Source organism: Muntiacus reevesi, chromosome 1 (assembly GCF_963930625.1).
Source record: "Muntiacus reevesi chromosome 1, mMunRee1.1, whole genome shotgun sequence".
Lineage (NCBI taxonomy): Eukaryota > Metazoa > Chordata > Mammalia > Artiodactyla > Cervidae > Muntiacus > Muntiacus reevesi.
The window spans coordinates 230,397,602-230,417,225 of NC_089249.1; the positions used below are offsets into that span (position 1 = coordinate 230,397,602).

Below are 19,624 nucleotides of genomic sequence, written 5' to 3' on the forward strand. Positions count from 1 at the left end.
TTTCTGTGTAAGAGATGGGGGCTCCTGGCGTCTGTGGATGAAGTGATGAGCTCAGAGAATGCTGGAAGAGCGGGATCGGGAGGCGATGATTGGGCTGTCTCGGTTTTGTGTCACTGCCTGAGTATCTCTGTATAATTGTTAAATGCGGCTGTGTATGTGCGCAGCACGGTTGTGCACATATAATCGGTGTCCGATTGACCGTAATGGTGCCTGTGGGACTGTACACTGTGTGTGTAATCGGCTTGCGGGTCCGCAGTGGAGGAGGGATTTCTGAGCGCGACGTGGCAGTGCGCAGTCGTCCGTCTGCCGCTGTCTCCAGGCAGAAGAGCAGACCCGTGCGAGGGGGCGGCGCGGGCTGAACACAGAGCTGGAGGGGGGCTGTGGACGCTTCCTGAGTTCCGCCCCTTGCCTGCTCAAGTGACCACCCTGAGCGCCCTCCCAGCTTCGCGGGCGGGGGGAGGGTGGACTCTGCTTTGCCAGCCCTCTTCCACCGCGCCCCTCCCCCCACCTCAGGGGGCTTGGGAATGCCGCGAGGGTGGGAGGGAGGGAATGCCAGAGGCCCAGTCTACAGCTTGCGCCTGTTTTCCCATCTGGAATTCACGTTCTAGGTTGCCTCTCTGTAGCAAAGCCATGGAAACGCGGGGTTCGCCGCTGCCTTGCGTGTGTGCAGGAAAGGGGGAGGGGGGCGTCCAGGGGACAGAGGGCACGCCGGACATCGGATTACCCGCAGACCAAACGGCCTCCCGGCCTCCCTCCTTCCTCTCTCGGCGCTTTCACTACTGGTCTAGCCCACCTCCCGCCGCTTCCAAGGAAGGAGGGATTAGAGGTTGCTGCCGCCAAAGCTGCAGGCTACAGAGTGGGAGGAAAGGCCAGAAGGGGCGGAAAGATAGAAAAGACCCACTTGGGTTATCAGAGGGGGGTCGGTGAGGGTAAGGGCATGCTGAGCGGCAGGGTGGGGGGTGGCTGTCTCTGCACATCCTGTGTACTCTCCTGGAGCCGGTCAAACGTCTGCCAGCGCCTGAAGCCCGTTGTCATGGAAACCGAGCCTTCCACATAAGCTGCTGGGGGCGGCCTTCTTGCGTGGGAGGAAGGGTGGTGTGCGCGGCCGCTGAGATGGAACAGGGTGTTGTTTCTGAGGGCCAGGCTGCAGAGGGCGGGGTGTCGGTCGCCTGGGTTCTATTCCAGGCACGGCAGGAGACTGGCAGAGCAGAGTGTGTGAGCAGCTGTGGTTGGTCGCCTGATTGGTACGTGTGCCTGTGCAGCCTAAGCCAGAAGTGCACGGCCTCCGGGGGTAGGGAGGAAGGACGCAGAGAACCCACCTCCACATCCCCAGCCATCCTGGAGAGGTAGCTGCCCAGGCTCCAGGGCTACTTAATGACACTTTTAGTTGCAGAGCTGCCCAAATGGCCTCCTGTCCTCTCCAAGCCCCTCCTTGTCTATCCTGGGTCTGGTCTGTAAGGTTTCTTTGTGCAGGCCACAGTGTGCTCAAACAAGTATCAAGATGTCGGTCTGTTGACCTCTGCTGGGCAGGCTCAGGTTTCCACCCCAGGGTAAGTCCTAGCCGGGATGGTGGTCTGTGGCCACCAAGTGTGTCCAGAGAATGCAGTCACAGGCTTCCCTTAGCAAGAGAGGCCCAGGTACTGCCAGGAAACTGCAGGTGAAGTCGGGGGTTATGGGGAGGTGGGGGTGGGGTCCCAGAAAAGGGTTCTGAGCTAACAGGCAGCAATGCAGAAGGGCAGGGGCTGAACTGGGGCCCCACTCCCTTACAGAGGCAACCAGCCCTGCACCCAGCCAGCACATGAAGGTGCCGCCACCCTTCTGATGATTTGTCAAGTCAGTCACAGGCTTGAGGCAGGACACCTGGGGAGAAGCCTGGATGACAGTGAAAAGAGTGCAGAAATTCATAAAGGAAGCTGGAAGGCTGTTTCAATGCTTTATTAACAGTTGGAAACAAACCCAACAAACTGGAGGTGATGACATCCCAGAAGCCCAAGAGGCGAGGGAAACAGGTTTGCATTTTGTCCCTTTTTTTTTCATTATTATTATTAAATGCATCTTAGCAAAAGTAGATTAAAAAAGAAAGGGTCAAAGCCCAGATGTCAGCAGGGAGGAGGGGACTGAGGGGAGTAGCAGCCCCCCCCACCAGTCTTCCCAGCACTAGCTCAGGGGGGCTGCTGGTGCCCCTTTGCACACAGGCTCTAGCAACCAGAACCCTTCTGCCCAGCCTCAAGGCCTCCCTGGAGGCGCCTGAGGTCTCCTAAGCTCCCCTTGCTCTAAGAACTATACTTTGGGGCCAGGCCTTGCCAGTGCCATTCTCGCCCCCGACCTGGGGCGGGAAGCTGAGAGGAGCGCAGGAGGGCAAGGTGTTACCTTTAGCCAGAGAAGCTGAGCTTCCTGTGGCTGTGGCCACCGAAGCACGTGGCCTCCCCACTGCCGAAGAGAGAGCAGGCGTGGGGCGCCCCTGGGCCCGCTTCTCCAGAGCGTCCAGTTAGCATCTGCACATTTGGCTTGATAAATATATTAAATTTATAAAAACTCTTTGTCGTTTGAGAGCTCCTATTACTCTTAGGCCTGGTCCAACTCAACCAGAGAAGAGCCGCCTCTGGCCCCCGAGTCAGATGCTGGGGGTGAGAGTCTGCACTGGCATCGAGGGCCCAGAGGCTTGAGGGCTGAGTGGAGGTCCAGGGGTCTTGCTCAGAACTGAGGCTTGTGGTGAGAAATCCCAGGGACTCTGGAACCTGCCATCAAAGCCTCTTACATTATGGAGGGGAAAGGGGAAAGGGTTATTTTTCTTAAAAAAAAAAAAAAAAAATTCATATAAAAATAGATCCATTTGCAAAACAATTTCTCAACCAGGAGGCTCCACCTCCCCTTTCCTTGGAGACAGAGGGTAAGGTGTGGGGATGGTCACAGTACAGCCCACACTTTCAGATGAGACCAAAGCTCTGGGGAGGGCGTGAGGAGGGCCCGTGGCTTAGCCGCCACGGCTGGTATAGAGGGAGGGTCGAGAGAGGCCAGGGCACACAGCATGGCAGCAGGCTGGGGGCGGCTCCACCCCACCCGGCCTGCCCGCCCCCAGGCCCTGGCCTAGGCCACAGCAGGACAGGTAAACGTGGTCTAGGTCCTCCTTGTGGGGAGGTCTTTCTCAAATGGTGGGGTAGGAGGGGGATCTGCTCCCCACTTCCTTGGAAGCACCTCCCGGTGCCTCCCCACCAGTAATAGACAACAGGAGCTGGGGCAAGCAGAGCAGAGCTGGGGGGATGGAGCCCAGAGATTCCTAAGCCCATGCTGCTCTCAGGACCAGAGAAAACACAAGAGAAAAGCACAAACCCAGCACGATTGACCTAGGCAAAGCCCACTGGAGAGGCAGGGGCTGAGAAAGCAAGTGGGCCTTGACTGAGATGAGGCCCCGGAGAACAGTGGAGACACTTGGGGTTAAGGCAGCAAACACAGAGCCTGCTTTGGTAACAAGAGCCAGGACCGCCCCAGCTGGGCTCGGGTCCCACACTGCCCTTTCCTTCTGGCCTCCAGGCAGCTGAAGCTGTGTGCGATGGGCAGAGAGCAGCATGCCAGAGTAAGGTGGGGTCAGGGTGATGGGAGCAGCCACCGCAGAGGACACCTCCGCAACCCTTCAGGCACATGCTGCAGGCGGGACAGTCTGGGGCTCCACCGAGGAGCTGCCATGGCCCCAGGACCTGGCTTAGCTTGCACGGCCGAGCAACTCTGTGGTCTCCTCGAGGATGGTGGGGACTTCCTCGCTCTTCTTAGGCATCTTGGTGGGAACACAGGTCATAGCATCCTCCTTGGTCAGCTCTGAGACTAGCTGGGATGTGGCTGCACACGCTGCCTTCCTGACGCCTGCAACAGAAGACACGAGCCATCTTGTCCACAGAAGGCCAGTTTCCAATCCCTCTCCATCTCTACGGCAGATACTCGGCCAGAAGCCATGCACACGCATTGGCCTAGGTCAGTTCAGAGGCCCTTCTTGTAATGGAGGGGAAGAGAGCCAAGGACACATGGGAGATACCTTTGTGGGGGATGGGAGTGGGGGCAGAGCGCGGTGCAAGCAGGGAGACCAAGTCTGGCTCTCACATTCCTTTGTGGCAAGCAGGCCAAGAGTGTAAACACAGCTCTGTAGACAGAGTGGGGCTCAAGTATCAGCAGGTAGAGAAGTATTCAAAAATCTGTTTTCTCATTGGATGTGAACAGATTCAAGCTTAGTAAATAGCACTAGTATTTTGTTTTCTTGGCAGTCCTCAGGAAGCTCCTAGGCCAAAATCACTGTAGTCAGCCCAGTGCAGGGAAGGCCTTCTGCAAGCAGCCAGAGGGGCTTCTGCAGAGGAGCAGCAGCCACTCACTGTCATCACATGGGGCCACCCCACCTGTGTTCACCAACCCTCCCTCCCTTGGGCCATGCCCACACAGCGAGCTCTTGTCCACCTCTTCAAGGGCAGCAGTGGTGATCCAAAGGCCAAGGGCAGGTATGCAGTGTGTGTGGGTGTGTGAAGGGGGAAGGGTGAGGAAAGGTATGTTGGGGAGGCCAGGAAGAACCCTACAAAGAGACCTCACCCCGACAGGCTAAGGGCTAGTGAAGCTTCAGTGGCCACCCTAATAGGAGAAGAACTAGCCCCTCCAAGAGTTCCTGTCCTAACTGCTGGGAGTTGTCTCCAAGACTCTCATTAATTCGTAGAATCCACATTCCTGGTCCTGGTATCCTCAAGCAGAAAGCCGATCCTTGGGACCAGGCCTGTCTCCTGCTGTCTGCCGCTTCCCGCGCCTTTGAGCAGCCCAGAGAGCCTGCAGGGCACGAAGAGCAGCCTGCCTGGGGCCAAAGAAGCCAGAGACAAAGGCCACAGATGCTGTAATTTCATTTTCTATGAAATGTCTAGAACGGGCAAATCCAGAGACACTAGATTTGTGGTCGCAAGGGCCTGGGGGAGGAGATAAAGGGGTGTGACTGCTAATGGGCATGGGGTCTTTTTTGGGGGTGATGAAATATTCTGGAATTAGTGGTGACGGCTGTACAACCTTGTGAGTATACTGAAACCACAACTGTATACTTTAAAAGGGTGAATTTTAGGAATGTGACTGATACATCAATTAAAATAACAAAAAGCCCAGCTTCTGGGTCACAGGAAAGCTGGGTGGAGAAAGCAGTGCCTACACCTTGAAGAAGCAGACAGAGGACAGAAGGCCACACTTGAGTGCAGGACAGGGCAGCGGTGGGTGCGGGCAGCAAGGAAGAGGTCCTGAAGAGCCAGTGAAGCAAGCATCCACCCTGTCTTCCTGGGACCAGCAAAATGCTTGAGGTGGGACCAAAGCCAAACAGGGTCAGGGGGTCCAGGCTTTCCCCAGGGCTGTCGGCCTCTGCAGAAGCGTGACCCAGAGCCTACACCCAGGTAAGACGGAGCACACGGCATGCCCACGGGTTACCAATTTATAGGTCTCCTCTTCCTCCTCCCAGGGACTGGGATTGTCTAAGAGGAGAAAGACCAGTGAAGAGCCTGCTGGCAGGCACAGTGGGAGCAGAGACTACAGGATTTCACAGCCCTTGTGATGCTGCCTCAGGGACTGACCAGGGAAGGAAGGGGGGCCCATAGGAGTGCGACTAGGATGGTCTCCTGTGTCCAGCAAAATCTGCTTCAGACCTGCTTGGTTTTTGCTCTTTTTTGAATACTCCCTCCTCTAGGACCCTACTTCTCATGTCCAGAAAGGTGGTGGCTGATCCTTTGAATTCAGTCATCAGTACTTGAGAAAATATTCCAATTATATTTGTGTGTATGTGACTCAAGGGCTAAGTACATGTTAAAATACTACTTCCTGACTTTGGACCCAGGGAAAAGGAGCTACAGGAGCATTCATCTTGGACAACATGGGCAAAGTCAGAATTCAAGTGGGAAGTATCTTCAGCTGTTTCTCTGAGCCAGAAAACCAGAGTGCTATCACACAGGGCACGGCAGACCTTCCTCTGAACTAAGAAGATACCAGTCTATACCTAGTCAAGCATGTCTCTATATTCTTCTAGATTAAAAAAGCTGCTGACGCATTACAGATTCATAAAAATGGAGTAGAGGGAAATCAGGAAAGACCAAAATTTCCCTTTTAAGCCTAGAAAGTGGGGATACCTGATGTGGCCTAAGGTAAGAAACAGAAAACTCCTGTGGGAACTGGGAACAGGATCAAGGAATCCTGGCCGCCACCCTGGTTTCAGGGCCACAGCCTGAGCCTCCAGCAGATGCCTTCTCCGAGCCCTTCCCTAACCTGGGGACTTGTTGAGACTTATTTAAAAGTAGCCACAGAAGCATAAGCATATTTTGCTTCTGTGGGACCAGGGAGCCCTAATGTTGAGACACTGGTCAAAGCTCTCTGAGGCCAGATTCCCACGTTAGGGCCGAGCCAGATAAAAAACACGAGCAAAATCAGGCATAGATGAATTAGAAAAAGGTTAATGATTTGGAAAAAGGTATTTATAAAACACAGGCTAGGAACTACTACTATGGAGGAAGTACTCTTGTTAACGAGTTTCCTTAGGGAAGAGGAAACTAGGACAGATGCGGCCATCATTACCACCCTGAAGAACTCATTACTGTCTGAAATAGTCCTAACTATAATTCCTGTCCTATTTTTATTAATACAGAAGTGGAGGGAGATATAAGTGGTGGTAAGAGGAAACACTCGTAAGTTCTCTAGACATGTGGACAGTGGAAACTTCCCTGAACCAATTTCACCACATCCAGGGCTCTCCTTGGCAGAAGGAGAATGTTTGTAAGAGTAGTTCTGGCCCACACAGAGGGCTCACCATCATTTCCTGCTCCTCACACAGGCCTTGTGGAAAGAGTCCTGGACCTGGATTCATAAAAGCAGGGTCCAGTTCTGGCTCTATCAGCAGATCCTGGCAAGACCTTACCTGGGTTTCAAGCCCTGTTACCTAAGAGAAGGTGAGCTGCTAAACGCTGGAGGTCTTTAGAGCTGGTACCAAGGATAAGGTTCTATCCATGTAGGGGAAGCTTAGCAGGAAGCTGGGAAGTGGCAGGGGAAGGAAAGGGAGACAGAGATGAATTTCTTTCCTTCACTTTTATCCCAGTGAGCAGATGGCCTGTATATAAGAAGCCACAATTCAGACATGGAGATAAAGTTGAGTCATTAAAACCACAAGCTGACTCATACAGCCTGAAATATCTGCTGTAATACAATCACATGGATTCTTCCCCCTGACACTCATAGCATTGTTCTCCCACGCCCTGCAGATCACAGCAGTTTACATGTCACTTTTAATGAACCAGCCCTGATAGTCACTCTCCTCTTCCAGCTCCTCAATGGGTCTTTGTACACTGGTCACTCCCTCAGGTCTCCAGAGACCAGAAGATTTTTTTTAAACATTCCTTTAAATCCTAGGGCAGAAGCCAGTGTCTGACTATGGACAGCTGCCTCTCTGGGAGTGAGGAGGGCCGTGAGGCAGACCTGTGTGATAGCACTCTGGTTTTCTGGCTCAGAGCAGCCAGTTGGCAGCAATAGTCAGAGACAGCCAAGCAAAGGGTGAACCAGCTACGTCCCATAGCCACCCAGGGAAACCCACAGTCACCAGAGCCTTTACAGTTTTACGGTATGGCCTTCTGGGGCCAACCTTTCTTTTCTCCTCTTAACCCAACTCTCATCTTAGACATGAAGCAGCTGAGTCCCAGAAACTTGTCTTGAGTAATCTAGACAGCATCAGTAGGATCTGACACTGGGTCCCCTGACCCCATCTAGACCTAAGCTCCTGGTGCTCTGTTGTTCATGGCGCCAAGCCACTTACTCAGAAGTGAATGTGCCAATGTCTACAGGGGTTATCAGAGTAACGAGAAATGTTTCCCCTGAGAGATTCCCCCAGATATGTTCAGTGTGTACATGACCCCAGAGCCCAGAAAGATAAGGATGGAGCCAATTCTAAAAGTATGTAGTTCTCCTTTTCACCTAAGTCTTCTCCTCCTCCTTTTTGCACTGGGAAACAGGACTTCGACTGACTCAAGTCCTCTGCTGACAGGTTAGGTCTTACCAAAACCCCTGCTGCTCCGGCCTATAAGTCTTGGTTCCCTGCCTGGGAAGAAGCAGGCGATGGGGCGTCCCCAGGAGAGGTACGCCACTGATGGCTGGTTCCCTGTGTTCAGGAAGCATCTGGGATTCTGGTTTAGTTCCACAGGAAGAAGATGAAAAGGGAATTCCCCACCTCAAGTCTGATGAAGGTTGGCAGTTAGCTAACAGGATGGAGGAAAACAGGGAGAGGTGGTGTGTTTTTGTTTATCTAGAAACACAATGTCAGGCCACATCACCGTACATGGTGGGGAGGAAACAATGTCACAAGACTAAACACAAAAAATACTACTAGCTTCATACTGTACCCACATCCAGATCTATAAGACTAAACATACATCTCAGAAGATCTAAACCCACCATACTCACCTCTAGGATGCCAAGAAACAGGTAAGAGTTATAACTAGACATTCTTCTGTTTAGGGAAGGTTTTGAAGTCATACAGAAGAGCCCTCAGAAGGGAATTTCCCTCTGGGTATTCAGCATATTGGCAGAAACAGGCAGGCCTTCTCATAGTGATCCACAGTGTTTGGGCCAGGACACTGTGTGGGGCGAGCACACTCCATACCCTTGATCGTAAGGTCCTCTTTCCAGGCTGAGGTAGGTGCTACAGGTCCTACAGCTGCCACTGTTAATAGTACAGCAGTGGCCAAAGCAAACCACACAACTTACCTGTACAACAGCCTCAAAGTGAAGTTCCTATCACACAGGCCTACAGAACACACCAGCCAGGGAATAGGGAACAAAGCTGAAGGCCGTCTTTTCTGTAATGCCCACCCTTCAACCTAGGAAGGAAGCCCGCGTTCCCAGTCCCAAAGGGCCTTCACCAGTGTGCAGTGCAGGCTATGAGGAGGAGCTCTGGACCTAGCTTCTTCTGGAACAGTCTCTGCCCACTATACACTTTCCTCAAAGGCGATTTATCTGTTGATCCTTCCGAACACTAATGCCTGGATCATTTGTCCTATCCCCACAATTCTTCTTAGAGGCTCTGGCTCAATGTAATCCACTTAAATCTTCCGAAAGGCAGCCGAGGGGGGTGGTAAACAGGGAAGGCGAGTGCGGTGCAGCCTGACTACCCCTCGGGAAAGAAGGAGGTTCTCAGACACAGCATGAGCTTCAGTTAAGATGCTCCTCCACATCCTTATTTAACACATCTAAAGAGAATGACACCCAGCCTTCTCTCTATAGGATTCTATACTATTATCCTCTGTTTCTTCTGTTTGTGAAGTTGAGAGTAAGGACACTTATTTTCCGTGTATTTCTATATCTAATGTACGGTTTTGAATTTACATCAATTTTTTGTTCATGTACGCAGATGCCTACCCAAATCTGTGTCTTGCACAATGGTTTGCTTATCCTACATTTCTGCCTCAAGAATGAAGAGAAGTGTAAGAATAACCAAATGTAGTGTCTGTTGTCAGTCCCGCAAGTCCTAGTTCTCCATGTCAGTCCTTTCTAACAATTAGAAGGGGACTGGATAATCCACTCTATGTGCAGGGACATCGTGGGGAAGTTTCTAAACCGTCAGATCGTCGCCTGCTCTTTAGCCTAAAATGAGCAGGAGCAGAGAGGCCTCACCGCCTTCCTTCAGCACCCAGGCTGGGCTCCATTTGCTGACTTACCCTGACGGGGTCCCCTCTTCCGTCGGAATGCTGCGCCTGACTGCAGGGCTTCCAGAAGACTGTCCATCACACCCGTCTCATCACCCTCTGTCGTGAACAAAGATGGAGATGTAAGCTCTTCAGCCCGAGCAGCATCCATGGGTTGGGCCCCACACAACAAAATGCATTTCCACTTTATGTATAGCTTGCCCTCGTCCACAGTTTCTGGGGGCTCAGCACACAGTGGGCTCAATCTCAGGTTTCACAGTCCATGTTTACTTGTGTCTGTTTGCAAATGGTTAAAACATTAGGATTCATTGGCTACCAGCCACTGCAGACCCTGGATAATTTTCCTGCAGTGCCGCCTCCCTTCCCATCCCCATCAAAACCAGCAGAGAGAATTGCCCGACTCCAAGACTGGGGTGAGTACAGAGACTGGGATTATGAAGTTAATAAGGAACTAGGTCACTCTCTTTATCCTACATAAACCCCTCACGGAAAGCCTGGTTCCAGTTTCAGAGCAGGGTTGAGGAGAGACCACCTCTCAAGAGTGCATTTCACTTAAGTACCACCCCCAGTGGCTACACCTTCCTGAAGTCAGATCAGAATCAGGAGCTGCTGGTTGGAATACAAAGAGTTAATGTAGAATCCTTATTCCAGCTCGGCTCTGTTTCCATGGCAACAGCTAAGGGTGGTGAAATCTTAAACTGAAATCCCTAGGAGCCAGCAGACTGCCAGCAGTAAAGCTGGGCTCACTGCTCCCAGCGCCACCTGCTGGCTAAACGCCACCAGTGCAGCTGACCTACATTCCAACCTCATTTATTTGCCCTGGGGACGTGGACCAGAGCAGGCTCCCCTGTGCTGACTGACGACTGTGTGCAGACTTATCCCACAAATCAGCTGGACTCCACCTTTCCCTATTACACCCTAAACAATAACTAGGCACAAATCCTAAAGGCTTGGGGAGAAGGGGGGAAAGGTGAAGGATACCTCACGTGAGCTTGTTTAATTATTAGAGCAGTTTGTGGCTTACACACAACTGGAGTAAGGGCAGGGGAACTGCTTCCCAAAAAAATACAGAGAAAAGACAAAAATGCAGGGTGCTTCAGGTCCCTAAGCATACCACAACAGGAGTGGCCAAAGTCAAGTCCCTGGGGCCCCTCGCCCCTTGTGCTCAGCACAGCACTGACTCTTGCCAGACCCAGCAGCCCAGAAAACCTCTTTACTTAGATGGCTCGTAGCCCCTCGGGGTCAAGAAGGGTGGCATCAGCTCAGGGCCATGTAATAGATGCTGGATTTCCGCTGCCCACAGAGAGAGCAGCCAGAGGGCGCAGGGAGTCGGCAGCAGGAAAGAAGCAGAAACAGGAAACAGAGGGCCAGTAATTGAGGCCATATGTTTCAACAAAGACATGCTTCTGAGAGCGAAATACAAAGTCCGCTGAAGAAAGAAGAGGTGGCCAGCTCCCCTGCCCCGTTCCAGAAGTCCAGTCCATTCACAGTCTGATAGGTGGATACAGCCGTGCGAAGGTGCTGGGGACACAACAGAGTGAAATAAGCAGAAAGGGAAGACAAACCATTGAAAGACAGGCGCAGGGCCAGGAAAACAATCTGAAGAAAAAAGCACAACATGTAGTAGAGGGTATGAAAACCGGACGGGGAGATTTTTGGACAAGCAGAAGGCAAGAATACATATTACAGCAACGCTAAGTCACTGCGGAGACGAGACATCGTGCAGGAACAGCAAAGGAGGAAAAGACAGAGTGGAGCACTGGAGCGTGGGTGTTCAGAGTCAGGGTTAAAGTCCAGCATCAGGATCGTAGAGGTAGAAGGCTGCCAACAGCATCTGCCAGGAGTTGTGCTCAGACATGAGCTGTTCTCTGGCCTCTAGATTCTAGACAGAGCAGCCTTCCAACTGATCCTGTCTCAGCCCAGCGGCCCTTCGCTTCTCACCAGCATTCATGTCTATGAGTTGCTCTCTCTTCTGCTGCTTCTCCAACCGCTCCTTCTCTGCTTTCTCCTTGGCCAGTTTTGCTCGCCGCATCTTCTCCTCTGTCTCCCGCCGCTTCTGATTCTCCTTGACAGCTTGCTGGGGGGAGAGGGGAGTGAACACATGGGCACGAATGCACTCACACGTGCACACCCACCACCAACATGAACCCAGTGGCAAGTGAGAAAGGTGGACAGAGGCTCCACTTCGCAAGCCGCCCTGCTGGCTACTGCTGCTTTTCAGTCACTCAGTCATGTCCGCCTCTTCTGACCCCATACTGTAGGCTGGTCAGGCTCTTCTGTCCAGGGGATTCCCCACACAAGAATACTAAAGTGGGTTGCCATTCCCTTCTGCAGGGGATCTTCCCGACCCAGGGACTGAACTCACCACTGAGTCACCAGGGAAAGCCATCCCTGCTTACCACAAACATATTCTTAAAGTTGTGCAGATCCATGAAGAATTCTTCCACAGACACCTTCTTGGGGTCAAAGAGGAAGTACTCGCCCAGCTCCTTGTAGAGCGTCTCCATGTTAGAGTGCATCAGCCGCAGCTTGTTGTACTGTTCCTGTGCATCCTTCACAAAGCTGTGCGGCAGCAAGTCAAGAACCAACACCAGGAAGCAGACCCGCTTCTCCAGCCCTGGGGACACTCACACGTGCGTACTGGGATCTGTGCACATGGGTGTGTAACAGCGCTGTTCATATTAGCAAAACCCAGAGACGGAAAGAGTACACCACTGACTATGGTATTCCTACAGAACAGGGGCTGGCAATTCAGAAAGGAGACTATTCTGCATCTACTGCTGTGGAAACGGGGCCAAGACATATGAAATGCTAAGGCAATACAATGCAGTTTTCATGAAAATAAATTCATCAGGTTGCAAATCAGAAGTCCAGTGGCAGTAGTTATCTTTGGGAAGAGGAGGGGGGAAGGGATATGTTGTGTGTGTGATGGGGCAGGGGGAAAGGTCTCAAAGGAGACTTATACTTTATCTGCAAGGCTTGATGCAAACCACAACAATGAGAGTGCTTTCAGAACTCTGTACTTAGACAATCAGTTTATCCTATTGTCCCCCCATAGGAAGCTCTTTTCCTAGGTGGCAACTCCCTCCTTTCAAGAAAGGATATGGTCATTTTTTCAACAAACTTGTCTTTCTCATCTGTGGCAGCTGGGAAATTCTGAATATCACGTTCCACGTCAGAAATCTGTTTCTTCATCTGATCTAGGTTCTTTTGCAAGTTTTCAGCAGAAACTAAAGTAGACACACAGACAGACAGCAAGAGCTCACCACCTCCAGCCTCAAGACCCTACTCTGTCCTTCAGGGCACAGCTATGGTCTGTACTTATTTATTTTAGTTCTCTCATGTACTCTCCTATTGTTTCACACATTTTTCCAGTGAAACTAAAATTACTTGATGATTAAACCTCCAACCTTCATAAGCTGTACAATACTAAGAAGAGAAGAGAGGCTTCATTTAATTTAACAAGAATCTATGAAATCCCTCAAGATCTTGTTCTCATTTATTTTAGAGAACAGGGTTTGAGAGGAAGGAGACATACACAGAAATACAGGCGGAGGGCAGAAATCTGTTCCCATTTCTACAAAATGCTGCTTTTTCTTTGCCTAGTCCCAGAATAGTGAGGTCTGGTTTTTGTTATTCCAGTTTATGCTTTCTGAATAAGAGAAACTGCTGACTTAAACTACAAATACCTACCTTTCTTCCAGTTGTTTTCTGTTGTTTCCCTAGGAAGGGGAAGAGTGCTTCCCACTTTCACACATGAAGCTTTCCTACTTTCTCTTCTGCCCCATATTCTTCCCTGTGGCTTAGACACCACACCGGTATCCTCCCATTCCCACTTATAACTGTCTAAACTGAAAATGATCTAAAATCTAGATTGACTCTTCCTTCCCTGCCCTGAGCAGAGATTTCTGGGGCTTGGAGCCCCCTTCTAGCTTCACCCCAATCTGCCTCACCTCGGCTGGCTTTCTCCACGTGGGCAAGCTCGTCTGGGAACTTCAGGACCTCAGGATGGTCATTCTCACACAACTCAGCCAAGAAGTGCAACAACGTCATCTTCTGATCTGTGGACTTGGTGTCTCGAAGCTTGGGGGAGAAAGGGGGAAGAGGGTGAGTCCTGACACCCAAGGCCACCTCAGGCCAACAGCAGTCTGCCACACTGGGCTCCTGGAGGCCATGGCCTCCCTTCCATCGTCCCGCTCACCTTACAAAGGAAGCTGATGTTGAAGCCAAAAGCACCAGCATTCCTGGAGCCAGCATTCATAAAGTTTCCGACAAGCAAGGTTAACTCCAGGAGGCTAGAGAAGTTCTCGCTCTTTCGCAGTTCCTCACACGCGGCAGTCACCGAGACGATCTCGGGCTTGATGTTCTCCACCTGCTCCCCGAACTGCAGCTTGAAGAGGATGGCGTTGAGGCGAGGCCGCAGGCGGGGTACTGCACCCATCTGAGGAGAGACAAACATTTCACTACAGTCAGCAGACAGGAGAGGGTCAGTCCACTACAATCAGCAGAGACAGAGAAGAGGAAGGAAACGATACAGGCCTAAGCCTCCTATAGCAGGATCTGAGTTCCACAGTAGGGAGGAGAAAGAAAGATGGGTTCAAAATGGACAAGAGGCTGTAAGCAAGTGTCCCAACGCTTTTGCGAGGAGGGGGTCAGAGAAGAGCCTGAGCCACAGGCCTCACTCACCACCACACCAAACTGCTCTGACTCAGCCAAATCATCATACTCGTCCTTCAGTTCAGAAAGCATTTTTAACTGCTCTGGCTCTGGCATCTGCTTAATGAGGTTCTGAAAGAGAGAAGGGATTGTTTCAGTTAGAGGAGGGTGAGCCGACAACGGGAGCCTCCTGTCAGGCCCTCACTCTGCCCGAGGACCAATAAGGAAACATGGGCTGGGGTTGGGTAGTTGGGGAGGCAGCCCAGTGAGACAGCAGGACTTTTGAAAAATATACCAGAAATAACTTGATCACCAGAGGGATGGAAGCTCATCCAAAGCTAGCATTCTTTAAGTCAATGATACTTAAGAGAGTCCTCATGGTCTAAGCAGAGAGGAGACAGACTGGTGTTGAGCAATGCAGAGAGCCAGCGCCAGGATGAGCCTGCTCCTTACCTGGATCATGGACTCAGTGAGAACAGCCTCATTCACCTCCAGGATGACATTCTTAATCTCGTGATAGGGCATGCGGAAGGAACCCAAAAAGATTGCTGCCAGGAAATGAGATATAAAGACATGTTTTTCTCAGTCTCTTCCGCCTTCCAGCCCATCCTACAAACCTACGCTGGACAACTTTCCTAGGAGTGCTCTCTTGAAGCCACAATCAGAAACCCCCACTAGCTCCTCACTGCCTGTCTAGTTAATATCCAAGTTTTCTGAGCCCAGTGTTTCAGGTTCCCACCTCCCAGTTTTCCCCTGTGTGAGTTCCCACATCTGTATCACTCACACACCAGCCACACCATTCCAAGCACCATATTCTATAAACACTGTGACTGACTCCTTGTCTTTGCTCACACAGGAAATCTTTGATCTATCTATATACATCAAAAACATTCATCCCCTTCTATTTTAGTTCCTCATTCCCTGACTCTATCCTCAGAGCTGCCACTGCCTTGAAATACTCTGATTTTTATTTATTTTATTTTTTTATTTTTTAAAAAATAAATGTTTATTTCAAGTATGAAAAGTAATGTTTAAACATTATTCCAAAAACTGTATTCCGCTTAACAAGTATAAAACGAGACTTCTGACAAAAAGTTAACAATTCAGTATAAAACACTAAAGAATATACTTCGACATTCACAGTGAGCATTTCTGAAAAAATAAGTTTTGCTAAAAAGTTTTAGAAACAAAAATACAGTCCCAGAGGAAATAAACTAGTCCTTAAATAAGGAACAACTCTCCCTTAGGATGGATAGTTAGCATGAAATACTCTGATTTTTAAACTGCCATATCCCACACCCTAACACTTCTCGTCCTTCCAGCTCTCACTTACTAGTTCCTAAATGGACTCTTCAGCCTCATCAGTGTGCTCTTGCATGCAGGCATTCTCTCACGAGGAGATGACCATTCTATTTTCTCTGAATGTCTCAGTTATAGTTGGCTTTCTCTGTTTAACCTAGACCCTATGGTCTACCCTTTCACTCCTGCCCTATTACTACTACAATTCTTATCTCTGGTTTCCTTCTCCTTCCAGTCCCTGGTTAATCTAGCCATCTCATTTTTTCCCCTTACACCTGGGCTGATGGACACCACAGATCAGATTCTATGAAGTGGCATTGATGATGGCAGGAACCCTCTGTGTGTCCCCAGCCCATGCTCTCTTGCCAGCTCCTCCATAAAAAATAGCCCTGTTCTCCCAAATGTCCCACCACTTATTTGTTCTAAAAAGATCTTGCTTCTTTTTAATGTGAAAAACTGAAGGTACTGGTCAAATTACTTGCTAAGCTTTCTCTTATGTCACTTACAAACTGAGCACTGGGGCTCTCAGCTGGAACCAGACTAGAAAAGGCTTGAGTAAGGACCATTTTCGAATCATCTAGAAGAAAACGTGCACTGACACTTCTGTAAGTTTAGCAGAACTATATCCATGCACCCATCCTTTTCTCATGTTTCAATAGCACAGGTGGCCCTAAGAACCTCTTCCTTCAGCATATACAGACAGTCTTCCACATCCATGGATATAGAGGGCAGACTGTTCCACACCGTTTTATACAAAGGACTCGAGTACTTGTGGACTGTGGTATTGCTGGAGGTCCTGGAACCCCACAGATGTCAGGGACAACTGTATACATAATCAAGCCTTTTCTATCTAAAACAAACGGAACAAACACCACTAGTCTATTCTCTCTTCCACATTCTCATTAACTTTTCTTCTGTCCCCACAAAGTCAGTGGAAAAATGACCATCATTTGTTGACTGCATATTCCATGTAAGACCTAGTATCATAAACACAATCTACACATATGATCTCATTTAACCCTATTTATAATAATGTGTAAGTTTGTATTTTTAGCCGCATTTGACAGAAAAGGGAACTAACACTTAAGAACTTAACCCACCTGTCCAAAGTCACACTGCTACTAAGGACTGGAGCCAGGATTTAAATACAAATGGATTCCAGAGTTCTGTTCGTACCACTGAAGCTATACTGAAATGATTCCTGCCTAGGTCACTGCCTTTCCTAATGCCAGATCCTGATTTTACTTGACTGCTACTCCCACTTTTAGGACTGTGTCAGACTATTTTCCTTGCTGCTCCTTTCCAGTTTTTTTGAGGACTCCCCTTTTTGTTACTTGCCTCCTCAATATTAATGACCTTCAAAGCAAATTAAGGGTTTTAACTCTGACTCATATGATATCCTCCTAAATTCATATCTCCAGTCAGACCTTCCGCCTGATATACCCAAATGCCTAATACACTGCTGGAGGAGTCCCACAGGAATCTTAAATTCTGTCCTAAAATTAAATCAATCATTTCTACCCACTACCCTGAAGCCTCTCATTCACGTCCACCACTTCTCCCACAAAAGACAGGAAAATCCAGCAGGAACAGATTCTACTTCAATAAAGGGTACCTCTCTCTTTAGAGAGATCTTAACCCAAGAAAACATCTTTCTCTTTTCTACCAATCACTAAGTTCCATTAATTCTCTCTTCTTAGTATCTTCTGCCTTCATATCCATTCTTACAACTTCAGTTTCAGCCCTGATCACCTCTCACCTAGTTCAAAGCAGTAACATAACACATCCTCCCCTCCCCTAGCAATCCAGCCTCAAAATCACTGCTGAAGTAGCCCTCCCCCAAATTACAGAGGGCTGTATCTCTCACTTTTTTGATTAAAATCCATCCAATAACTTCCATAGTTTTCAGGACAAAATACATACCTCTTAGCCTAAGCCTACCAAGATGTCTGTATCATCTAGCCTCTATTTCTTGAAAACTTCAACCACCACTCCCCCACATAGGGCCTTTACTCAGCTGTTCTCAGCTACTGTACTTCCTGAACTGGAACAATGTTACCTCATGCCTAGGTGCCTTCACAATGCTGATCCCTATGCCTGAAATGAAACAAGCCAGACCTCACCCTTCCTTTAGTCTGCTGTTAACAGTTTTAAGTCATTTGGAAAGACCTCAAGGCTGAGTTCCCTCCAGTACTCCTCCCACTTGGTTCAGACACCCCCTTGCCCAGTGCTCTAATAATCATCCAGGCACACCTCCATCACAGCACTCACCAAATCGTGCTATTACCATATTTATTTTTTCATCTCCACCAGACATATGGCTCACGAGGATGACCTTATTCAGTTTTGCATCCCTGCCATATAAGAGGCATTTAATAATCACTGAATCACTAAATAATACTTCCAAGACCATCCTAAACTCAATTCTCTTCCTGAATATTGTTTTCCATATTGATATCATTCAACTGCAAATAACAATGTACTACCCACAGTCTTTTATCATTTTCTAAAATAAAAATTACTCATTTTTATGTTGCTAGAGATAATCTTGAGAAGAGCAACTATTATACCTCACATCATTTTAGTTCCCATAAAAAGACTTATCTACAGACACTACTTAGTGATATTTGTTGTCAATGATCTAATATTATATAGTCAAGAATGATGTAAAAACTTACTGTTTTCATTATATTACTGACTTAATGAGGACACATACCCAGAAGTTAACTGACCCTGGCTAAGTCATAACACCTGAACTTTAGTTTTCTCACTTGGTAAAATGGAGACAATAGCCACGTCACCCGACTGTGAGTGGGTTTTATGGAATACATACCCTTTCATCTCTGGAACACATGCCTGCTGCTGCTGGAACACATGCCTGGTATGTTCCTAATAGAGCCTGAAAGCTGGCAGACTCTCAAATATTTGTTGAATGAATATTTAAATCTTTATTACTCAACATAAAGTCAGGAGATCGACAGTTAAAATGAACAAAAAAAATGAACATTCATCCTGATCATTAAATACGACCTATAACAACTCTGCAGAGGAGTTTTGATCTGAAATTTGCCAGCAAGCAGAGTTATAAGGAGGAAGTTCAGAACAGAACTCTTTGAAGCTACTGATCCTACTCTGAGAAGCACAGGATTTACATTATTTATTCTAAACCACAAAGTTATTTTACATTTAACTGAAGTCATGCCAGTACCCACCTAGAAAGGAAATACTTAAAAGAAAATGAGAAAGAAGGAAATACAGGATGGGTAGAAAATTTTTGTTAGATTTTCTATGGATGCAATGGAAATAGTAAGGGCTCTGAAATAAAACCTGAGTCTTAACTCTTAGACCTGTCTCTTATTCTATGTGATGAGGCAAATTCCTTAAAGTCCTATTGTCTTTATTTTCTTGCCATAAAACTAGATACTAACAACTATGCGGTACTATTGAAGGGAGTAGATATCAGATATTTACTATGCAATGCCAAGTATATAGTAGGAATTATTAAGTTTCATATCAAGAGACCCTGGATCCACAAGAATTAGGCTCTCAGAAGAAGAACTTCACATTTCAAATTGCCAGGATCGCAGAGTTACTCACAGAGATTCTGGGCTGTCTTGGAATCCAACACCTTTAATTCTTTCACTTTTTTCTTCTGCAGAGATTTCTTTTCTTCTCCACCTTCCTGATCCTTCTTGGCTAGTGACAGAAAGATTAGTAAAGGATAATTAAGGACAGGCCACATCTATGCCTAAAGGAACTACTGTCCCATCCTAGAGAGGCCCTTCACTTCTCTATCAGTAATGGTCTTCCTGTGAAATTTCCTCAAGGCTAACCTCCTCTTTAACCACCCAACCTTCTATTACTGACTTCCCTCTCTAGCCATAATAAATATGCCATTTTCATTTCTTTAATAGTTAGCAATAATACTTTCCCACCCAGAGTCTATCTACTTGTAGGGAACAGCAAACATTCTGTAGAAGACTAAATGG

General features: G+C 48.6%; 1 protein-coding gene across 2 annotated transcripts; it reads right to left on the minus strand.

Annotated features, from left to right (window-relative positions):
* Nucleotides 1–1,920: 1,920 nt before the first annotated feature.
* LOC136156222 (protein diaphanous homolog 1-like) lies at nucleotides 1,921–19,385 on the minus strand. Of its 2 annotated transcripts, XM_065918771.1 has the most exons (11): nucleotides 19,233–19,385; nucleotides 14,790–14,884; nucleotides 14,367–14,468; nucleotides 13,882–14,121; nucleotides 13,634–13,763; nucleotides 12,785–12,910; nucleotides 12,080–12,243; nucleotides 11,622–11,757; nucleotides 9,693–9,779; nucleotides 5,434–5,477; nucleotides 1,921–3,858 (listed from the first exon to the last, which is right to left on the minus strand). In XM_065918771.1, the coding sequence occupies exons 1-11, from the start codon at nucleotides 19,375–19,377 to the stop codon at nucleotides 3,820–3,822; spliced, it is 1,308 nt and encodes a 435-aa protein (XP_065774843.1). In that variant the 5' UTR covers nucleotides 19,378–19,385; the 3' UTR covers nucleotides 1,921–3,819. The 2 variants fall into 2 exon arrangements, with proteins under 2 accessions (XP_065774843.1, XP_065774842.1); XM_065918770.1 differs by lacking the exon at nucleotides 5,434–5,477.
* Nucleotides 19,386–19,624: the final 239 nt, after the last annotated feature.